This window comes from Anser anser (genome assembly GCF_964211835.1).
Source record: "Anser anser genome assembly, chromosome: 21".
NCBI lineage: Eukaryota > Metazoa > Chordata > Aves > Anseriformes > Anatidae > Anser > Anser anser.
Window position 1 is genome coordinate 10,989,332 of NC_139742.1, and position 14,816 is coordinate 11,004,147.

The 14,816-nt window shown below is 64.7% G+C and overlaps 1 protein-coding gene across 1 annotated transcript; it reads left to right on the top strand.

The window, feature by feature from the left end:
• Positions 1 to 1,944: 1,944 nt before the first annotated feature.
• PTGS1 (prostaglandin-endoperoxide synthase 1) lies at positions 1,945 to 11,877 on the top strand. The gene is made up of 11 exons (XM_083807550.1): positions 1,945 to 2,118; positions 6,303 to 6,419; positions 6,526 to 6,666; positions 7,323 to 7,466; positions 7,688 to 7,869; positions 7,967 to 8,050; positions 8,194 to 8,440; positions 9,042 to 9,328; positions 10,066 to 10,213; positions 10,441 to 10,825; positions 10,907 to 11,877. Exons 1-10 carry the CDS (start codon positions 2,007 to 2,009, stop codon positions 10,803 to 10,805), a joined length of 1,827 nt encoding a protein of 608 aa, XP_083663676.1. The 5' UTR covers positions 1,945 to 2,006; the 3' UTR covers positions 10,806 to 10,825; positions 10,907 to 11,877.
• The last annotated feature ends 2,939 nt before the right edge of the window (positions 11,878 to 14,816 follow it).

The following is a 14,816-nucleotide window of genomic DNA, read 5'->3' on the forward strand; positions in this document are numbered from 1 at the left end:
CAGCGAGGCGGGGAGCCCCCTGCCCATGGGGTCCAGCACAGACCTCTTCAAAGATGAGGCTCTTCAGGCCAAAAGAAACCTTTTAACTTCCCTGGTTTCCCACCAGGGCCACCCCCCTGTCTGGGTGACACACCGTGGATGCCAGCAGTGTCCCAGCAGCACCGTGCCGCTGCCACCGCGCTGGCGCTTCCCCTTCCACCGCCCTGGCCACGGAGGAGCGATGTCGGTGCACCTGCTGGCCAGCTCCATCTCCACCTCTAACATCTGCACTGCCCCTGCCCCATTTCTTCCCTCGGAGCCCACGAGAAGCTGGGATGCCCTGCGGTGCCCCCCACCTCCCACTTGTGCCATGGGACAAGCAGAGCGTCCCTCGCCCTGGGCGCAGCCGCTCCTCCCGCAGCCTGTGCGCGGCACAGGTTATAAAAAGTCCTGCCGAGACAGTGGGGCTGGGGCTGTTGCAATTGCTTCCCATATTGTGCAAGCAAATGATTATTGAATTCTGATGAAAGGGAAGAGAGCGGGAGATGTGAACGCTGTGGGCAGCCAGCCCTGGACGCCTCCCTCGCCGCTACGTGGGGCCGTCGGCATCGGCCGGTCCCGTGCAGAGCGCGGGCAGCGTGGGGCTGGCTGCAGGGCCATGGGCTCCTACACGTGCTGCAGCTGGGTGCTGGGCATGTGGGAGGGGGACGGCACCAGAGCTGGCAGGATGGGGAAAAAGAGCCTCTGTATGGGGTAAACCACTTGGCTTCCTGAGCCAGCCCGCAGGGCTGCGGTGCCGTGGGGCCATTGGGGGCCAGAGGGGCAGGAAACGCCGCTGCCCTGCTGCTGCCAGATGGGAGCGCGCAGAAACAGCCTCCAAATCCACCGTGCTGGGCTGCAGGGCTCAGCCCGAAGCACTTTGCTACCAGGGCTCCAAGCTGGGCACAGCAGGAGGGCCCCACAGCGCCTGCTGGTTTGGTGCAGCGTGGCCGCATTTCGTTTTGGGGAGCAGAAACACGGCAAGAGCTTGGCATGTGTGCTGCCCAGCGGGGTGCTGAGAGCACCACGGCTCTGGCTGCACCGTTACAGCAAAACCAGTCCCTCGGTGCCGGTCCCTCGGTGCCAGCTCACATTCACCAGGAGCGGCCAGCACCTCCACCCTGCCGGAGCCCACCGAGGCCATGCTCAGCTCACGTTCGGGTCAGGCTGGTGCATTTGCCCACGGGGCACTCGCAAGCCCCTCCGCCACCCGTCCCTGGCCACCCCCAGCACGGGCAGGTCACCGCCGGGAGGGACGACTGCGGCAAGAAGCCGCCGTGGAGCTGCGTGCTCCTTCCCAGCAGCAATTCGGAGTCGGCTGTTCCAGCAGCACCACCTTTTCCCTTTCCAGTTCAGCAGGCTCCTGGCTCGGCCCTGCTGCGCCCCGCTGCAGCCGCTTCCACCGCGGGTGGCAGAAACGCGAGGCCACCCCTGGGGTGCCTGGGGCTGCTGCTGCTCTGCGGGGGGTGATGGCAAAACCCCCGGGACGTGCCCTGGGGCTCCTCCACGGCCCTCTGCCAGCACGGGAGAGGGCGAGCGGCCAGGCACGGTGCCAGGCTCATGGTGCCACCGTGCTCCGGGTGCCACCGTGCTCCAGGTGCCACCAAGCTCTGGGTGCCACCGTGCCCCGGGTGCCACCAAGCTCTGGGTGCCACCACGCTTGGGGTGCCACCACGCTCCAGGTGCCACCAGGCTCTTGGTGCCACCGCGCTGGGGGTGCCACAGCCCGCGCTGCCCTCGCCCACCCCAGGGGCAGCAGCCGCTCCCTCCCGCTGCCCCCCCGGGGTGCTGTCCCTGCGGCGGAGATGCTCGGGGCGGGGGGGGGGGGGGGCGCGGAGAGCCCGGGGTGGGCACGGCGATGCCGGGGACGCGGGGACCGGGGCACGGAGGCGGCCCCGTCCCGTCGGGGGCGGGCGGAGGCGCGGCGGGGGCGGGGGCGGCGGGGCCGGGCCGGGCAGCGGCGGCCCGCGGCGGAGCTGCCTCTCGCCATGGGCGGTGGGTGCCGGCCCCGGGCCCCCCCGGCCGGGCTGCGGCTTCTGCTCGCCCCCGCGCTGCTGCTCTGCGCCGCCGGGAGCGCCGCGGCCGCCGGCACCGGCACCGGTACGGGGCGGAGTGGGGGGGGGAGCCCGATGCGGGACCGGGCGGGGCGGGGGGGCCGGGGGATGCGGGGGGACCCGGCTGGGGTTGGGGAGCGGGGCCGGGATCCTGCAGGGGCCGGGGTCCCGGAGGGATGTTGGGGGACGGGGGGGCGCGGGGCTGGGGGCGCTGCCCCCGGGATGGGCGCGGGGGGAGAGCTCGGGACCCCCCCCGGATCCCCTCGGTGCTCCCGGCGCTGGCCGGGGCCGGGGGGGGGCCACGCGTGGGGTCCCGGGGCAGGATCGTGCCCACGTCCCGCTGGTGCCCGGCCCCGCGGGATCGGGACACGGGGGGGGGGGGAAGGAGCCGGGTCCCGGGGGTCTCCCCCCCTCTGCTGCGCCCCCCCGGGGCCACGGGCAGGGGCTGGGGGAGCCCCCGCGTGTCCACGGCCGTGGGGGCCCCCCCGGGGCCGCAGCCCCTGGCCGCAGCGTGACGGCTCCGGTGCCCCCGAGGCATCGCCGCGGCTGCTCGGGGGGCTCGGGGGCGTCAATGGCACCGCTGCTCGCGGCGTCGTGATCCACCTCCCTCCACGTGCTCCCCCGGAGCAGCTTCCTCCAGGTCCCCGGGGGGAGGCTGCCTCCGGTCCCGCTCCCGGGAGGGGATTTTCCTCCCTTCCACGGAGAAAAGCCCACCCCAGGTCCAGCTCAGGGAACTTCTCGGGTTTTGCAGCTCCCCGCTCAGCCAGCGCAGGGACGTGGTTGGCATCCCTTGGCGGGGCTCCGGCTGCGTTTGGTGCTAGCGGTGCCGATGGTGGCCCCATCTCCATGGGCCGGGGCTGGGGGGGCAGCAGGACATGGGTGCAGCAACCCAGAGGGAGCTGGCTCGGGCTGAGCGGGGCAGAGGGGGCTGCTGGAACAGGGCACGGCTTCCTTCCCCCTGCCCCGCACCCCCTCCCCGCAGCCATCCTGCTGGGACTTATCGGCATTCAGGCGGCTGTTCCTGCCCAGAAACAATGCCCCTAAGGTGGAGACTTCCCTCTTTCGGCAGCGTGTGCGTCCGAAACGGGAACATGAGCTGGGGGTTACGGCACTTCGAGGCATGGGAGCGAGTGCTGCGGGAGGAGGAACAGCACTCAGACCGACACGGGGCTGTGGCACCTCGCTGCGGGTCCCGTCGGCAGGGCTGAGCGCGCTGGGTGCCACAGGATGGGCCCCAGGGAGCGGCTGGGGACACCCAGCCTGCAGCGGCTGGGCAGGCACACGCCGGGCTGGTGCAGCTGTGGGCAGCCCCGGAGCTGCCGGCTGCAGGACGGGGCCAAAGCAGAGCTCACCAGGTGGGGAGAGGACCCGTAGCCGGGACGTACGCATAAGGATGGTTCTCCTCTAAGCTTTAATTAGCAAGGGAGATACCTGATGGAGAAATTCGGGGGACTGTGCCGTGCCCCGAGGTGCTGCCAGCAGAGCAGGTGGGCTGCGGGAGGCGTGCAGCTGGAGGACCACGGCCTTAATCTTGTGCTCAGATCTGCTCTAGAAGACAGAATAACAGGATGCTGGGCTTCGCCTGCAGCCTCCTGCCCACATGACGGTTGCTGCTCTGAGCACTTCTCAGCCCCTCGCAGGCTCCACCTTGCCTCTGAGCGCTGGTGTTTGCTCCCCATAGAGGTTTTCCCAGGCTGTGAGCTAAGCCAGCCTGGTCCCGTGGTATTTCTCCATTTACCCCATGGATATTGCCCTTGGGATCTTGACTGCTGCCTTGCCCTCAGGGCTGTGCTTTTGTTCAAGAGCAAACTTTCCATCAAAACAACCCCGCGGCCCCTCCAGCTGCTCCTCATCGGGGTCCCACGCCGTTCACTGCTGCCGCAGGGCCCCTGGATGTCACCACTGTGCCCGGGGTCCCACCACAGGGAGGGAGGTTGGGCTCGGACCCCGCGGGTGCCTTCGGCAGAGCCGATTTTGATTTGTGCCCATTTCCGCCACCTGCGGTCGGGTTTCCTGCCCCGTCCGCGGCGGCGCTCACGGGGCTTCGGCTCCGCTGCATGGAGGGGACGGCAGAGCACGGGCACAGAGAGGGGACGCTGCTGTGGCATGGCCATGTCCCCCCCCCAGCCCCGGTGCCACTGCTGGAAGCAGCCCCCAGCGCCTGGCCGCAGGTGCGGGGAGGAGGAGCCGCCAGCCCCATGTGCGGCGCAGCTGCGGCCCTGGCAGGTTGCTGTCGCTGGCGGTGCGGCCAGAAGTGGTTGCAGATGACAATCTGGCTCCGTCGCGCGGGCTGGGAGCAGCTCATGGAAAACCCAAGGAAACCATCCCCAGTCAGAAAAACAAGCGTGTGAGCCGTTTGTTGTCTTCGCAGCCCGCAGCCACGGAGCCGTGCGCAAGACGGGAATGTCCCACCGGGCAAGCCCGGCTCCAGCCCGCACATGATTCACCCCACGTCGCTTTGGCTGCGGTTCGCGGAGCGGATGTCGTCCCCAAAATCTGGCATTTTTCAGCAGTGATCGCACGTGTTCACCGGCTCAGCCGTCACGGAGGGGGAGCCGCGATCCAGCGCGGGGGCCGGGAGCAGCTTTCCCCACACCTGGAGCCGTCCCGGCCGGATTCCTGCCTGGGGTGGAGAGAGGCCAGGAGCGCCGCGGGGGGCGGCTGTCGCGGGCTGGGACACGCCGCGTCCACTCGTGCCCTTGTGGCTGGGACATGCCGCTCCCGCCCCACCTCCGGGCCCCCACGGCGCTGACACCGCTGTGACCCCGGCAGGAGGCAGCTGCCCGCGGGGCCCTGGCACGGAGCAGCCACCCGGCCCCACGGCCGTGGCACCCGCGGTGTTCCCGTGTCCCCCCCGAGCTGGCCGGGGCAGGGAGCGGGGCCGCTCCTGCAGATGTTTGTGGTGGAGCCAAGCGCAGAGCTACTGGCGCGGGAACTGCTCGGGGGATGCTCTGGCTGCGCTGCAGCACGGTAAAAGTTTCCATGCTACAAAAAGCTGCAGGCGGGTGGTCTGAAGTTAATTTGTCCGAGATAAATAAGGACCTGCCTGCTGCCTCCCGTCTGGATGTGTAACGGAGGCTGGATACATGAAAAGAGCTGAGATGAAAGGGAGCCCGAAGGAAGGGCTGGGAGCTGAACCCTGCGAGCCGCCCCTCGTAGCGTGAGGGATTCGGGATCCCAGGGCTGAGAGCAGTCGTGAGAGCTGCTGGCCCCCAGGCAGCCCCCACCCCGTCCCGGCCCCAAGCTGCCTGGGAAACTGGGAGACTTTGCAAAATTAGCTTGATTTTTCAAAGATGTTAATTTCTAGCTTCAATTTCCTACAGAAAAATGTGCTGCGTGTTGTGCCTGCCCACCTCCCCCGGCGTTAGAGCCTGGCTCCGGCCTCCAGCAGAACTTGGAGCCGGCTGGGCAGAGCCCCGTGTCACTGTCACCCGCCGGTCACAGCTCCCGGAGCCTTCTGCTGGGTGGCACCGGGGCAGAGCGCTGCACATGGGTGCCACGGCTGTCCCCGCGCGCCCCCACCACCCCTGTGCCCCATCCCTCCATTACACGCAGGGGCTGTTTTATCCCACTGGGCTCTGTCTCCGGCAGCGAAATGTGGTTTTGCTCCTCTCCAGCTTTGTCGCCCCCCGTTTGGGGCAGGGAAAGCAGCAGATACCGGGGTGCCAGCGCCGCTGGAGCCGCGTCCCTCCGAGCCCCGACCTCCTCCCACGCCGACGCCGCGCGGGGCGGCCGGGGAAGGTCCTGGCGGGGGGACAGCGGCTCCAGGCCGCCCACGCGTCTGCAGGAGCCGGCCCCAGCTGCGGTGCCCGGGTGACACCGGGGGGGCACTGGCAGCTGCTGGGACCCCGGTGGATGCAGGCAGGGCAGGATGGGGCCCTTATCTGGCGGCTGCAGCTGGGGCGCGCGGGCAAGGAGGTGGCTGCGGAGGAAGCGGCAGGGCCAGGGCTGGAGCCGGGAGGAAGAAGCCCAGCGGTCAGCCCCTTCCACCCGCCCGTGGGGCCGGGGCAAAGCAGCCGCTTGCCAAAGCAAACTCCAGCCCAGACAATTGCCATTATTAACAATGCTGACATCGTGTTTGTAGGGGTTTGCCAGCTCCTGGGCTCTCGGGGCACAGGAACCCCACGTGTGATGCTCTGGCAGCACCTTTCTGCCTTTATTTCTCAGCTGCGTTCGGGGCAGCGGTGGCACCGTGGATGGCCGGTGACCTCTCTGTCTCTCTCCCCGCAGTGAACCCGTGTTGCTATTACCCCTGCCAGCACCAAGGGGTGTGCGTGCGGGTCGGCCTGGAAGGCTACGAGTGCGACTGCACGCGGACGGGGTACTTCGGGGCTAACTGCACCTCGCGTAAGTCCCCCTCCCGGAGGAGCCCCAGTGCCACACGGGCTGTGTTAGCGGGGCGAGCGCTGCAGCAGCCGGTGCTGAGCGGCATGCCCGGGTTTGTCTCCCCCAGCCGAACTCTGGACGCGCCTCCACAACCTGCTGAAGCCCAGTCCCGCCTTCTACCACTTCGTCCTGACTCACTTCAGGTGGTTTTGGGACATCATCAACAGCACCTTCATCAGGGACACGCTGATGAGGCTCGTGCTCACAGGTGCGGGGGGCGATTCCCGGGAGGGGTTGGGACGGGTCCCCGGGGCCGAGCAGGACTCCAGCAGCACCAGCACGGGCAGGGGGCAGCGGAGCCGCCGAGCATCTCCCAGTGGCACCAGTACGGGGCCACCTCCCCACGAGCCGGCCCGCAGGGGACGTTAGCAGCGGGGGCCCAGGGGCTGCGGGGCCGCGGGGCTGCAGGCTGAGCCCCGCACGCAGCGGGCTGGGAGCCAGCTGAGACACATGAGCTGCTCTCAGCACGCTGCGCTCCCCTTCCAGAGGGCTCTCAAACAGACACAGGGAGCAGCTGGTGGAAATATGGAGCTGGCCCTTGTTACTTCTGTCCCTACATTTATCACTTTGCGTAAATATTTAGGTTCCAGCTCTTGGAGCTGCAGGAACACATTCGCAAGGCTCCGGCTGTTGGTTTCCCCATTTCTGCGTGTTTGTCATTTAATTCATCAAGCAGGAATCCACTTAGTGCAGCAGTACAACCCCCCTGCTCCTGCAGGGAACTGCAGCCCCTAAAAGGCCGGGTGTGTGGGGGGCACAGCACAGCAGGATGCGGCCGGGCTCTCTGCCCATCACCTCCTGGTTCCTGGGATGCCAGCGGGGTCTGGGTGCCGCCCCGCGGCACTGACTGCTCTCTCCTTCCAGTTCGTGCCAATCTCATCCCCAGCCCCCCCACCTTTAACTCCAACTACGGCTACATCAGCTGGGAGGCCTACGCCAACGTCAGCTACTACACCCGCATCCTCCCGCCGGTGCCGGACGACTGCCCCACGCCCATGGGGACCAAAGGTACGTGCCCGGCGCAGGACCAGCACCACGAGGCGATGAACATGGTTGGGTTTGCAGAGCAGCACCGGGTACCATAGCCGGTACCGTACCCATACCTGGTACTGCACCCGTACCTGGTGCAGCACCACCGCATCCCAGCGCCCATGCCTTGCTGTGGGGCTGAGCCCGCACGGCACCGCTGGCACCCGCCGGGGCACCGGCGTCATCCCCGTCCTCCGCAGGGAAGCGGCAGCTCCCCGACGCCCAGTTCCTGGCGGAGAGGTTCCTGCTGCGGCACAAGTTTGAAGCCGATCCCCGGGGCACCAACCTGATGTTTGCCTTCTTCGCCCAGCATTTCACCCACCAGTTCTTCAAGACGTCCGGGAAGATGGGGCGCGGCTTCACCAAGGCGCTGGGGCACGGGGTGAGGGCGCGATGCGAGGGCGGCCGGCGCGGAGCGAGGGGGGCCAGGGGTGGGCACGGCCGGGCTGGCGCTCCCGTCACACCGCGCTGTCTCGCAGGTGGACCTGGGGCACTTGTACGGGGACAACCTGCAGCGGCAGCACCAGCTGCGGCTCTTCAGGGATGGGAAGCTCAAATTCCAGGTACCACGTGGCACGATGTGCCAAAACGCATCTCAGCCCTAGGCTCCAAGGTTGTTTGAAGCCCACGTCCCTCTGGCAGCCACCAGGAGAGGGTGGTTTTCTCCCCTTCTCCCTTTCTGCCACCCCGTTCTTGTCTCCCCAAGGTGGTGGATGGAGAGGTGTACCCCCCCTCGGTCATCGAAGCGCCGGTCCACATGGTGTACCCGCCTGCCATCCCCAAGGAGAAGCAGCTGGCGATGGGTCAGGAGGTGTTCGGGCTCCTGCCGGGGCTCTGCATGTACGCCACGCTCTGGCTGCGCGAGCACAACCGCGTCTGCGACATCCTGAAGCGGGAGCACCCCACCTGGAGCGATGAGCAGCTCTTCCAGACGGCTCGGCTCATCCTCATCGGTGAGGGCCGGCGGCACCGCGGGTCCCCGCGTCCCACCTCCCGGGAGAGCCCCGGTGACCTGGTGCTGTTGGGCTCTGCGGGAGCCAGCCTGGCTTTAAAGGCTGGAGGAGTTCCTCTGGCAGCCTTCTGGGGATCGTTGGCTTTAGTCCATCAGAAAATTTATTTTTGAGCAGTTTAGCCATCATTTTGAACTATTCCATTTTAATGTTCTGGACTTTGGATGGAGGTGACTTTGTGTGAATTTACAGTAGACTTATGAAAGACCCACGATGCCACCACACTGTCTTTAAGCTCCAGATCGAGGTCAGCTTTCTATGAAACCATTTTGTTTTTGGCAAGCTGACCTTTCCCGGTGAAAAGATAAATGACAGAAATTCCCAGCCAACAGCAAGCCCAATGTCAGGCAGGTCCGGGCGGCAGAGGGTGCGGGGACGCAGGGACAGTCTGCTGCGGGGACAGGCTGCCGCGGGGAGCCTTGCACAGCACATGAGTAACCGGGGCTGCCCCGAGCCCTGGGGAAGCCGTGGCTGATCCGGGCCGGCCGGGGCTGCGGCTGCTCCTGCTGCCAGCTGACACCTCCTCCTCTCGCCTCCTGCCCAGGGGAGACCATCAAGATCGTCATTGAAGACTACGTCCAGCACCTCAGCGGGTACTTCCTGAGCCTCAAGTTTGACCCCGAGCTGCTGTTCGGGAGGCAGTTCCAGTACCGGAATCGCATCGCGGTGGAGTTCAACCAGCTCTATCACTGGCACGGGCTGATGCCGGACTCCTTCGTCATCCAGGGGGAAGAGTACAGCTACGAGCAGTTTCTCTACAACACCTCCATGCTCCTGGACTATGGCGTGGAGGCCCTGGTGGAGTCCTTTTCCAAGCAGGCTGCGGGGATGGTAAGGTCCTGCTCTCCCCTCTCTGCAGCACGTCCCACGGGGGGCTGCGGGACCCCGGGCCCAAGGCATCGTCAGAGCACAGCCACAGCCCACCCATAACAAATGTCCCGGTTGTGTGCAGCATTCGCAGCCTGTTCCCAAGGGCAGCACGTGGTGTGTTCGTTGAAAGCCCCCCCCATGAGCGAGGTTGGGTCTTGGCAGCCCCATTTGCTTGATCCTGGGACACTGGAATAAGCATCGGGGTGAAGCCGGCACGCTGCTGGGTGCAGCCAGGCTCCTCCGTGCCCCAGGCCGGGCCGTGCAGCAGCCTGGGCATGGGAACAGCTCGTCTCGCGCTGTTCTTTGCTGCCATCACATGGATGTTTTCTTCCAAGTGATTACATCAACGCTTCTGACTTGGGCAAAGCGACACGGCTGACACGCAGCCCTGCTGCTCTTGGGGTGTGCAGGCTCCCTCTGCGACCCCAGACCCCGCGATCCCTTCCCTCCTCCCCGGCCGGTGGGACGCTGCCATCCAGGCCTTCTCCTGCAGGAGACAGGCTCCAGCCCGAGCTGTGCCACCGCTGGTCTTTGGCACTGCCCCTGGCTCCCCCTCGTCCTGCTGCGGCCGCGCCGTGCCCAGGATGTGGGCACCTGGGAGCGTGGCAGGGCCGGGAGGCCGGGCTGTGCCTCCGTGGAGGCCGGCGCCTCCGCGTGCCTCACGTGAGCGTGCCCCTCCTTGTCTTCTCGCCCTCCAGATCGGCGGGGGGCAAACCATCAACGCCAACGTCCTGAAAGTGGCCGTCGGGGTCATCAAGGAGTCGCGGCAGCTGAGGCTGCAGCCCTTCAATGAGTATCGGAAGAGGTTTGGCATGAAGCCCTACACGTCCTTCCAGGAGCTAACAGGTACGAGCACCGTGCTGCCACCGGGGCTCTCCGGGCTTGGCTGCAGCAGCACGGAGGCTTTGCTGTCCTGAGCCGAGCTCGGGACCTGCTGGGCTCTTCCCCATCCAAGCCTCGCCTGGAAGTGGGCAGGGGCAGTGCGGTGCCTGCAGGTCTCCCTCCTGCCACGTCCCCGTGCCCCATCGCAAGGCCGGACCCTTGCTGATACGTCTGGTGTTCACCTGGTGCAGGAGAGGAGGAGAAGGCGGCAGAGCTGGAGGAGCTCTATGGAGACATCGATGCGCTGGAGTTTTATCCGGGCTTGCTGCTTGAGAAACCCCAACCCAACGGCATTTTTGGAGAAAGCATGGTGGAGATCGGAGCTCCGTTTTCCCTGAAGGGGCTTCTCGGAAACCCCATCTGCTCCCCAGAGTACTGGAAACCCAGTACCTTTGGTGGAGCAACTGGCTTTGAGATAGTCAAGACAGCATCCCTGGAGAAGCTCGTGTGCCTCAACGTGAAGAGGTGCCCGTACGTGGCGTTCCGGGTGCCGGACGCCGTGGCAGGAGGCACGGCCAGCAGCAGCCGGGGCGGTGGGCCGTCTACGGAGCTCTAGCACCTCCACGGCCTGTGCAGGTAGGGTCTGTCCTCACCTAGGTGCTGGGGGGGGGAACAAGCCCCCCTGCTCAGTGCTGAGTGTGCCCTTTGTCCCTGCAGGCAGCGGCAGGGCTGGGGGCCCCTGCCCACCCCGTGCCCAGCAGGAGCAGGATCAACAATCGTCCGCCCCAGGCAGGCTCCAGCTCAGCCCCACGCCGGTGGGGAGAGGCTGGTGCCCCCTCTGGGAAGAGCTCGAGAGCCCAGGGAGAAGAGCTGCCACCGCCTGTGCTCAGCAGACCTCATCCTCTTCCCAGCCCCTGCCTTGCGCTAAGCCACGTTCGGGGCTCTCCGGGGACCCCCAGCACCCTGGGGTGCTCCCAGCTCCTCTGCTCCTGCTCACCCTCAGCTCCCGCTGCTTCCCAGCACCAGCAGCCCCTCTTCTGCAGGGGCGTCCCCACTCGGACGGAGAGGGGCACGGCACACAGGGAGCCCTCCCAGCCTTGTCTTCCACACACGGCAGCGAGGGAGGGATGGGGATGATGTGCTGCAGATGTCCGTCTGTCCTTCCTTCCTTTCTGGCCCAGCTCGGGCTGCGCTCTCACCTGGCTCTCCTGCAGCCTGCTCAGCACTGGCTCGGCCCAGCCCAGCCCAGCAGCCTCATTTGCCTGGCCTGGGACAAACAAAGAGTCCCAGTCACGCCGGGTGCAGCGGTGTGGCCGTGCCAGCTGCCCAGCCCCAGGTCTCGGTGGGACTCCCAGGCCCCTGTGCCCCCAGCACCGCGCTGGCCCCGTCACGCACGGCTGGCCTGGGCTGGCCGGAGCCACGACAACGGCTGCTCCGAGCACGATGCCACCTCTGTGCCAACCACCCGTTAAGGCTCTTGCACCCTATGCTCATTACACTGCCCTGCATTAATAGCTCAGTAAATGACGTCCCCCAAGGCACACAGAACCTGCTTGTCCCGCTCCACAGCTCGCAGATGTAAGCCATCGCCAACAACGTGATGCGATCGCTGGAAGCCAGGGTCGCTGGCCTTGGTCCCAGTCAGATCCCAGAAAATGGACCTCTCGAATAAACAACGTTAAAAACCACTCTCATTTCCTCCAGCAAGTTTTCAAGCTCTCACTCGGCAGAGCCAGGCCAAGGCAGGGTGCCCGGGGCCAGCAGGAGCTGGGAAAGCAGACGTCTCAGCGGCGCTGCTGGAAGGTGAGTGCTCAGCCAGGCTGTCGATGCGGGCCGTGCTCACCAGCAGCATGCCCGTGTCACTGCCAGCTGCGTGAGAAGAAACAAGCGGAGCTTCCCGGCTCCCTGTGCCTCGGCAGGGGCTGTGCCACAGCCTCCGTGAAGGTTTTGGCCCCGCTGCTTCCCACCAGCCACCACTGCCCCACAAACCTGCGCTTTGCTGCTGGTGATGCAGAGCTTAAGCCCAGCACCGGGTATTTGTATCATGTGAAATCCACCCCTGAGGGCACAAACAGCCCCAGCTGCAGGTGAGGTGCAGGCTGCAGCTCCCCGCTGTGCTGCAGGAGCAGCTGGAGGGGCCCCGGCCCTGTGCTTCTGCTCTGTCCTGGTGAGCCCCTGCAATGGGGCTTGAGACAGCGGCACGTGGCCAATTCACTGGTGAAACCTCGCGGTACCGTCTGCTAGGTGGGACAGTGCTCCTGCTCTTGGGTGAGAAAACTTCCACACACAAAAAAAAAACAGAGAAGCTGTCCCACCATGTCCCTCAATCTAGAGGTCCTAGTCCCCTGCAGACCCCTCCTCTGCCACACTGCACGCGCTGATGCTGAGGAAGGCACGGGCATGCAGGACGTGCCTGGGCACCAAAACGCCCGGGCACCAACGTGCCCAGCTCCCAGCAGCAGCTCGCTGCGTGCCGGTGACACACACACGGTGCGGTGGCTTTGTGCTCCGGGGGCTGCCAGCCCACCAGAGGGTCCCAGCCCTCACTCAGGTGGCAATGCAGCGCTCAAAACCAGAGCAAGCAGCACCCAGGCCGGCTGCTGGCGTCTCCCCCTAGGGGAACGCACCCCGTGAGCCACGCACCGCGTTCCCACGACACTTCCAAAGCACGCACGCGACTGCCCTCGCCGTGCAGAGCTCCAGCCTCAGAGCATCCTTCAGCATCTGGTTAGCAGCACAAGCTCGGCTCGTTTCAGTTAGACCACAAACATCCTGCTCTTGTTTGTAGCTATCGCAGCCTGCCAGCACGGCTTTGCTACCAGCTGATAAGCGCGCTGCGGCCCGGCAGGCACACAAGGATTGCTGCCTAGGTGTTCCCTGCCACCACAGAGGAACATCCTGCCAGGAACAGTGCAGCTGAGGCAGCCCTGCCAAGCCTGACATAGTACAAACGACAGCAGCTTGCGGCTCTGGAACGCGGGGTTTAGCCTGGAGCTCCCCAGCATCACCCAGGGGGCTGCCCCATGCACCCAGGGTCCAGCGTGGAGCCGGGGGCTGCTGGACACCCTGCTCCGACAGACTCCTTGTTCTGCCTGTTCCTGGCCAGCCCAGAAGATGCCCTTAAACAAGCACCGTTTTTTAAACAAGCGCTTTGGGGGAGCATAGCTGCAGCTCGCCCGCGGGCCGATCTGGACAGGAGACCGCTGGTGCTGCGTACGTGCGGTGCGTGAAGCGGCAGCGCGCACATCTGCCCGTGTTTGTGTGACCTTTGGAGCAGTGATTCACCGAGCACGACAACGACCGGAGTGGACGGTAGGAGGAGGAGACCAGCTGCCCGCAGCGCTGCTCCACGCAAAGGGGGCCGCAAGGTGCGAGCCGCACACGGCCATCACCTGGGTGGGATCGGGGGCGTCCAGCAGCGTTTTCACCCTCGTCCGATGAGTTCTTCAGCCAGGCTGGGACACTTCACCAGGCACCAGAGCAGGAAGGTCTGCTTGGATTTTTCAAGAAAGGCACATTTTGAATGCTTTCACTAAGATGTAAATCAGCAAGCATCTATCACTTTTTAGGTATGTTAAGATATTTATCTGTAACTTTTATACTGAAGGCAAAAAAAATCAGCTATTTTTATAAAATCAGACTGATTTTCTTCGGTCTTGTCCTTCATTGTCTGGCACCCAGGTGAGCGCATGACCCAACATCTGAGTTAAGCTCCTTGGGGTGACAACCTGATCATCTGGCTCCGATAAAACACCAACGAACCTTACAGTACTAATTCACTTTTTGGCGTCCCTGCAAATAAACCCCCAGCGCTCCAAAAGGGATGCAATGTAGCTGCATGACCAGAATAGACAGATGGAGACAAGCAAACGGACAGCCCGTCAGGGGAGCTGTGGTTTTTCAGGCTCCACGGGTACACGCAGGACTAAGCAGAGCTACACCAACAGGCAGGAAAAGCCAAAATCACCTTGGCCGTATCTGCATGTTTGTCCTAGGCTTGAGAAGCAGCAGATAGAAAACGCGACATAGAAAGGACGGACTGCAAACAGAGCACACAACAGCTCAGAAGGAAGAAGCCTTGTTCACCGAATCCTCGCCATGCATTAACTTACTGTCATATTTCAGATACACAGACTAGTGCAAATATCACAAACATTTAAATGTAGTAAGTACCAACCTTGTTTTCCAGTTGTTTTCTTTCTGAGCTCTCTTGCCCCACTGAAATAACGGATTTAAGAAAGCTTGCTTCCATTCGATGCTGATAGAACTGCATCCCAAAATGTTAAAACCTGAGCAGTGCCCGCACAAGCTCTGCCATGGCACGAGAAAGGCAACCAACCTCGGTCGCTTTGCAGTAACGCCCCAGCCTCCCTCAACTTTTCACATTTATAGCTCAGACCGGTTTCATCAGATGCACTAATAAAAGGAACAGAATTGCTGGTGGCAGTAGCTGGGGCAGGGAACAACTGGCAGAGCTCAAGGGACGTCACTCTCAGGCCGGTACCTGCCCAGCTTCGTAGCCCCGGGCTCTGCATTGCCCACCGAGCCCTCCGGGAGGCAGTTCTCGGCTAGCGGGGAGAGCTGGGCAGATGAACTCTTTCCCAGCTTCTGCTGGTCCCTAGCAGCA

Bases quoted from the DNA above. Each gene is read 5' to 3' on its own strand.
- PTGS1 (XM_083807550.1), top strand. From the start codon at position 2,007: ATGGGCGGTGGGTGCCGGCCCCGGGCCCCCCCGGCCGGGCTGCGGCTT. The intron at 2,119-6,302 runs GTACGGGGCGGA...CTCTCCCCGCAG, and splicing joins GGCCGCCGGCACCGGCACCG to TGAACCCGTGTTGCTATTAC. The intron at 10,214-10,440 runs GTACGAGCACCG...CACCTGGTGCAG, and splicing joins GTCCTTCCAGGAGCTAACAG to GAGAGGAGGAGAAGGCGGCA.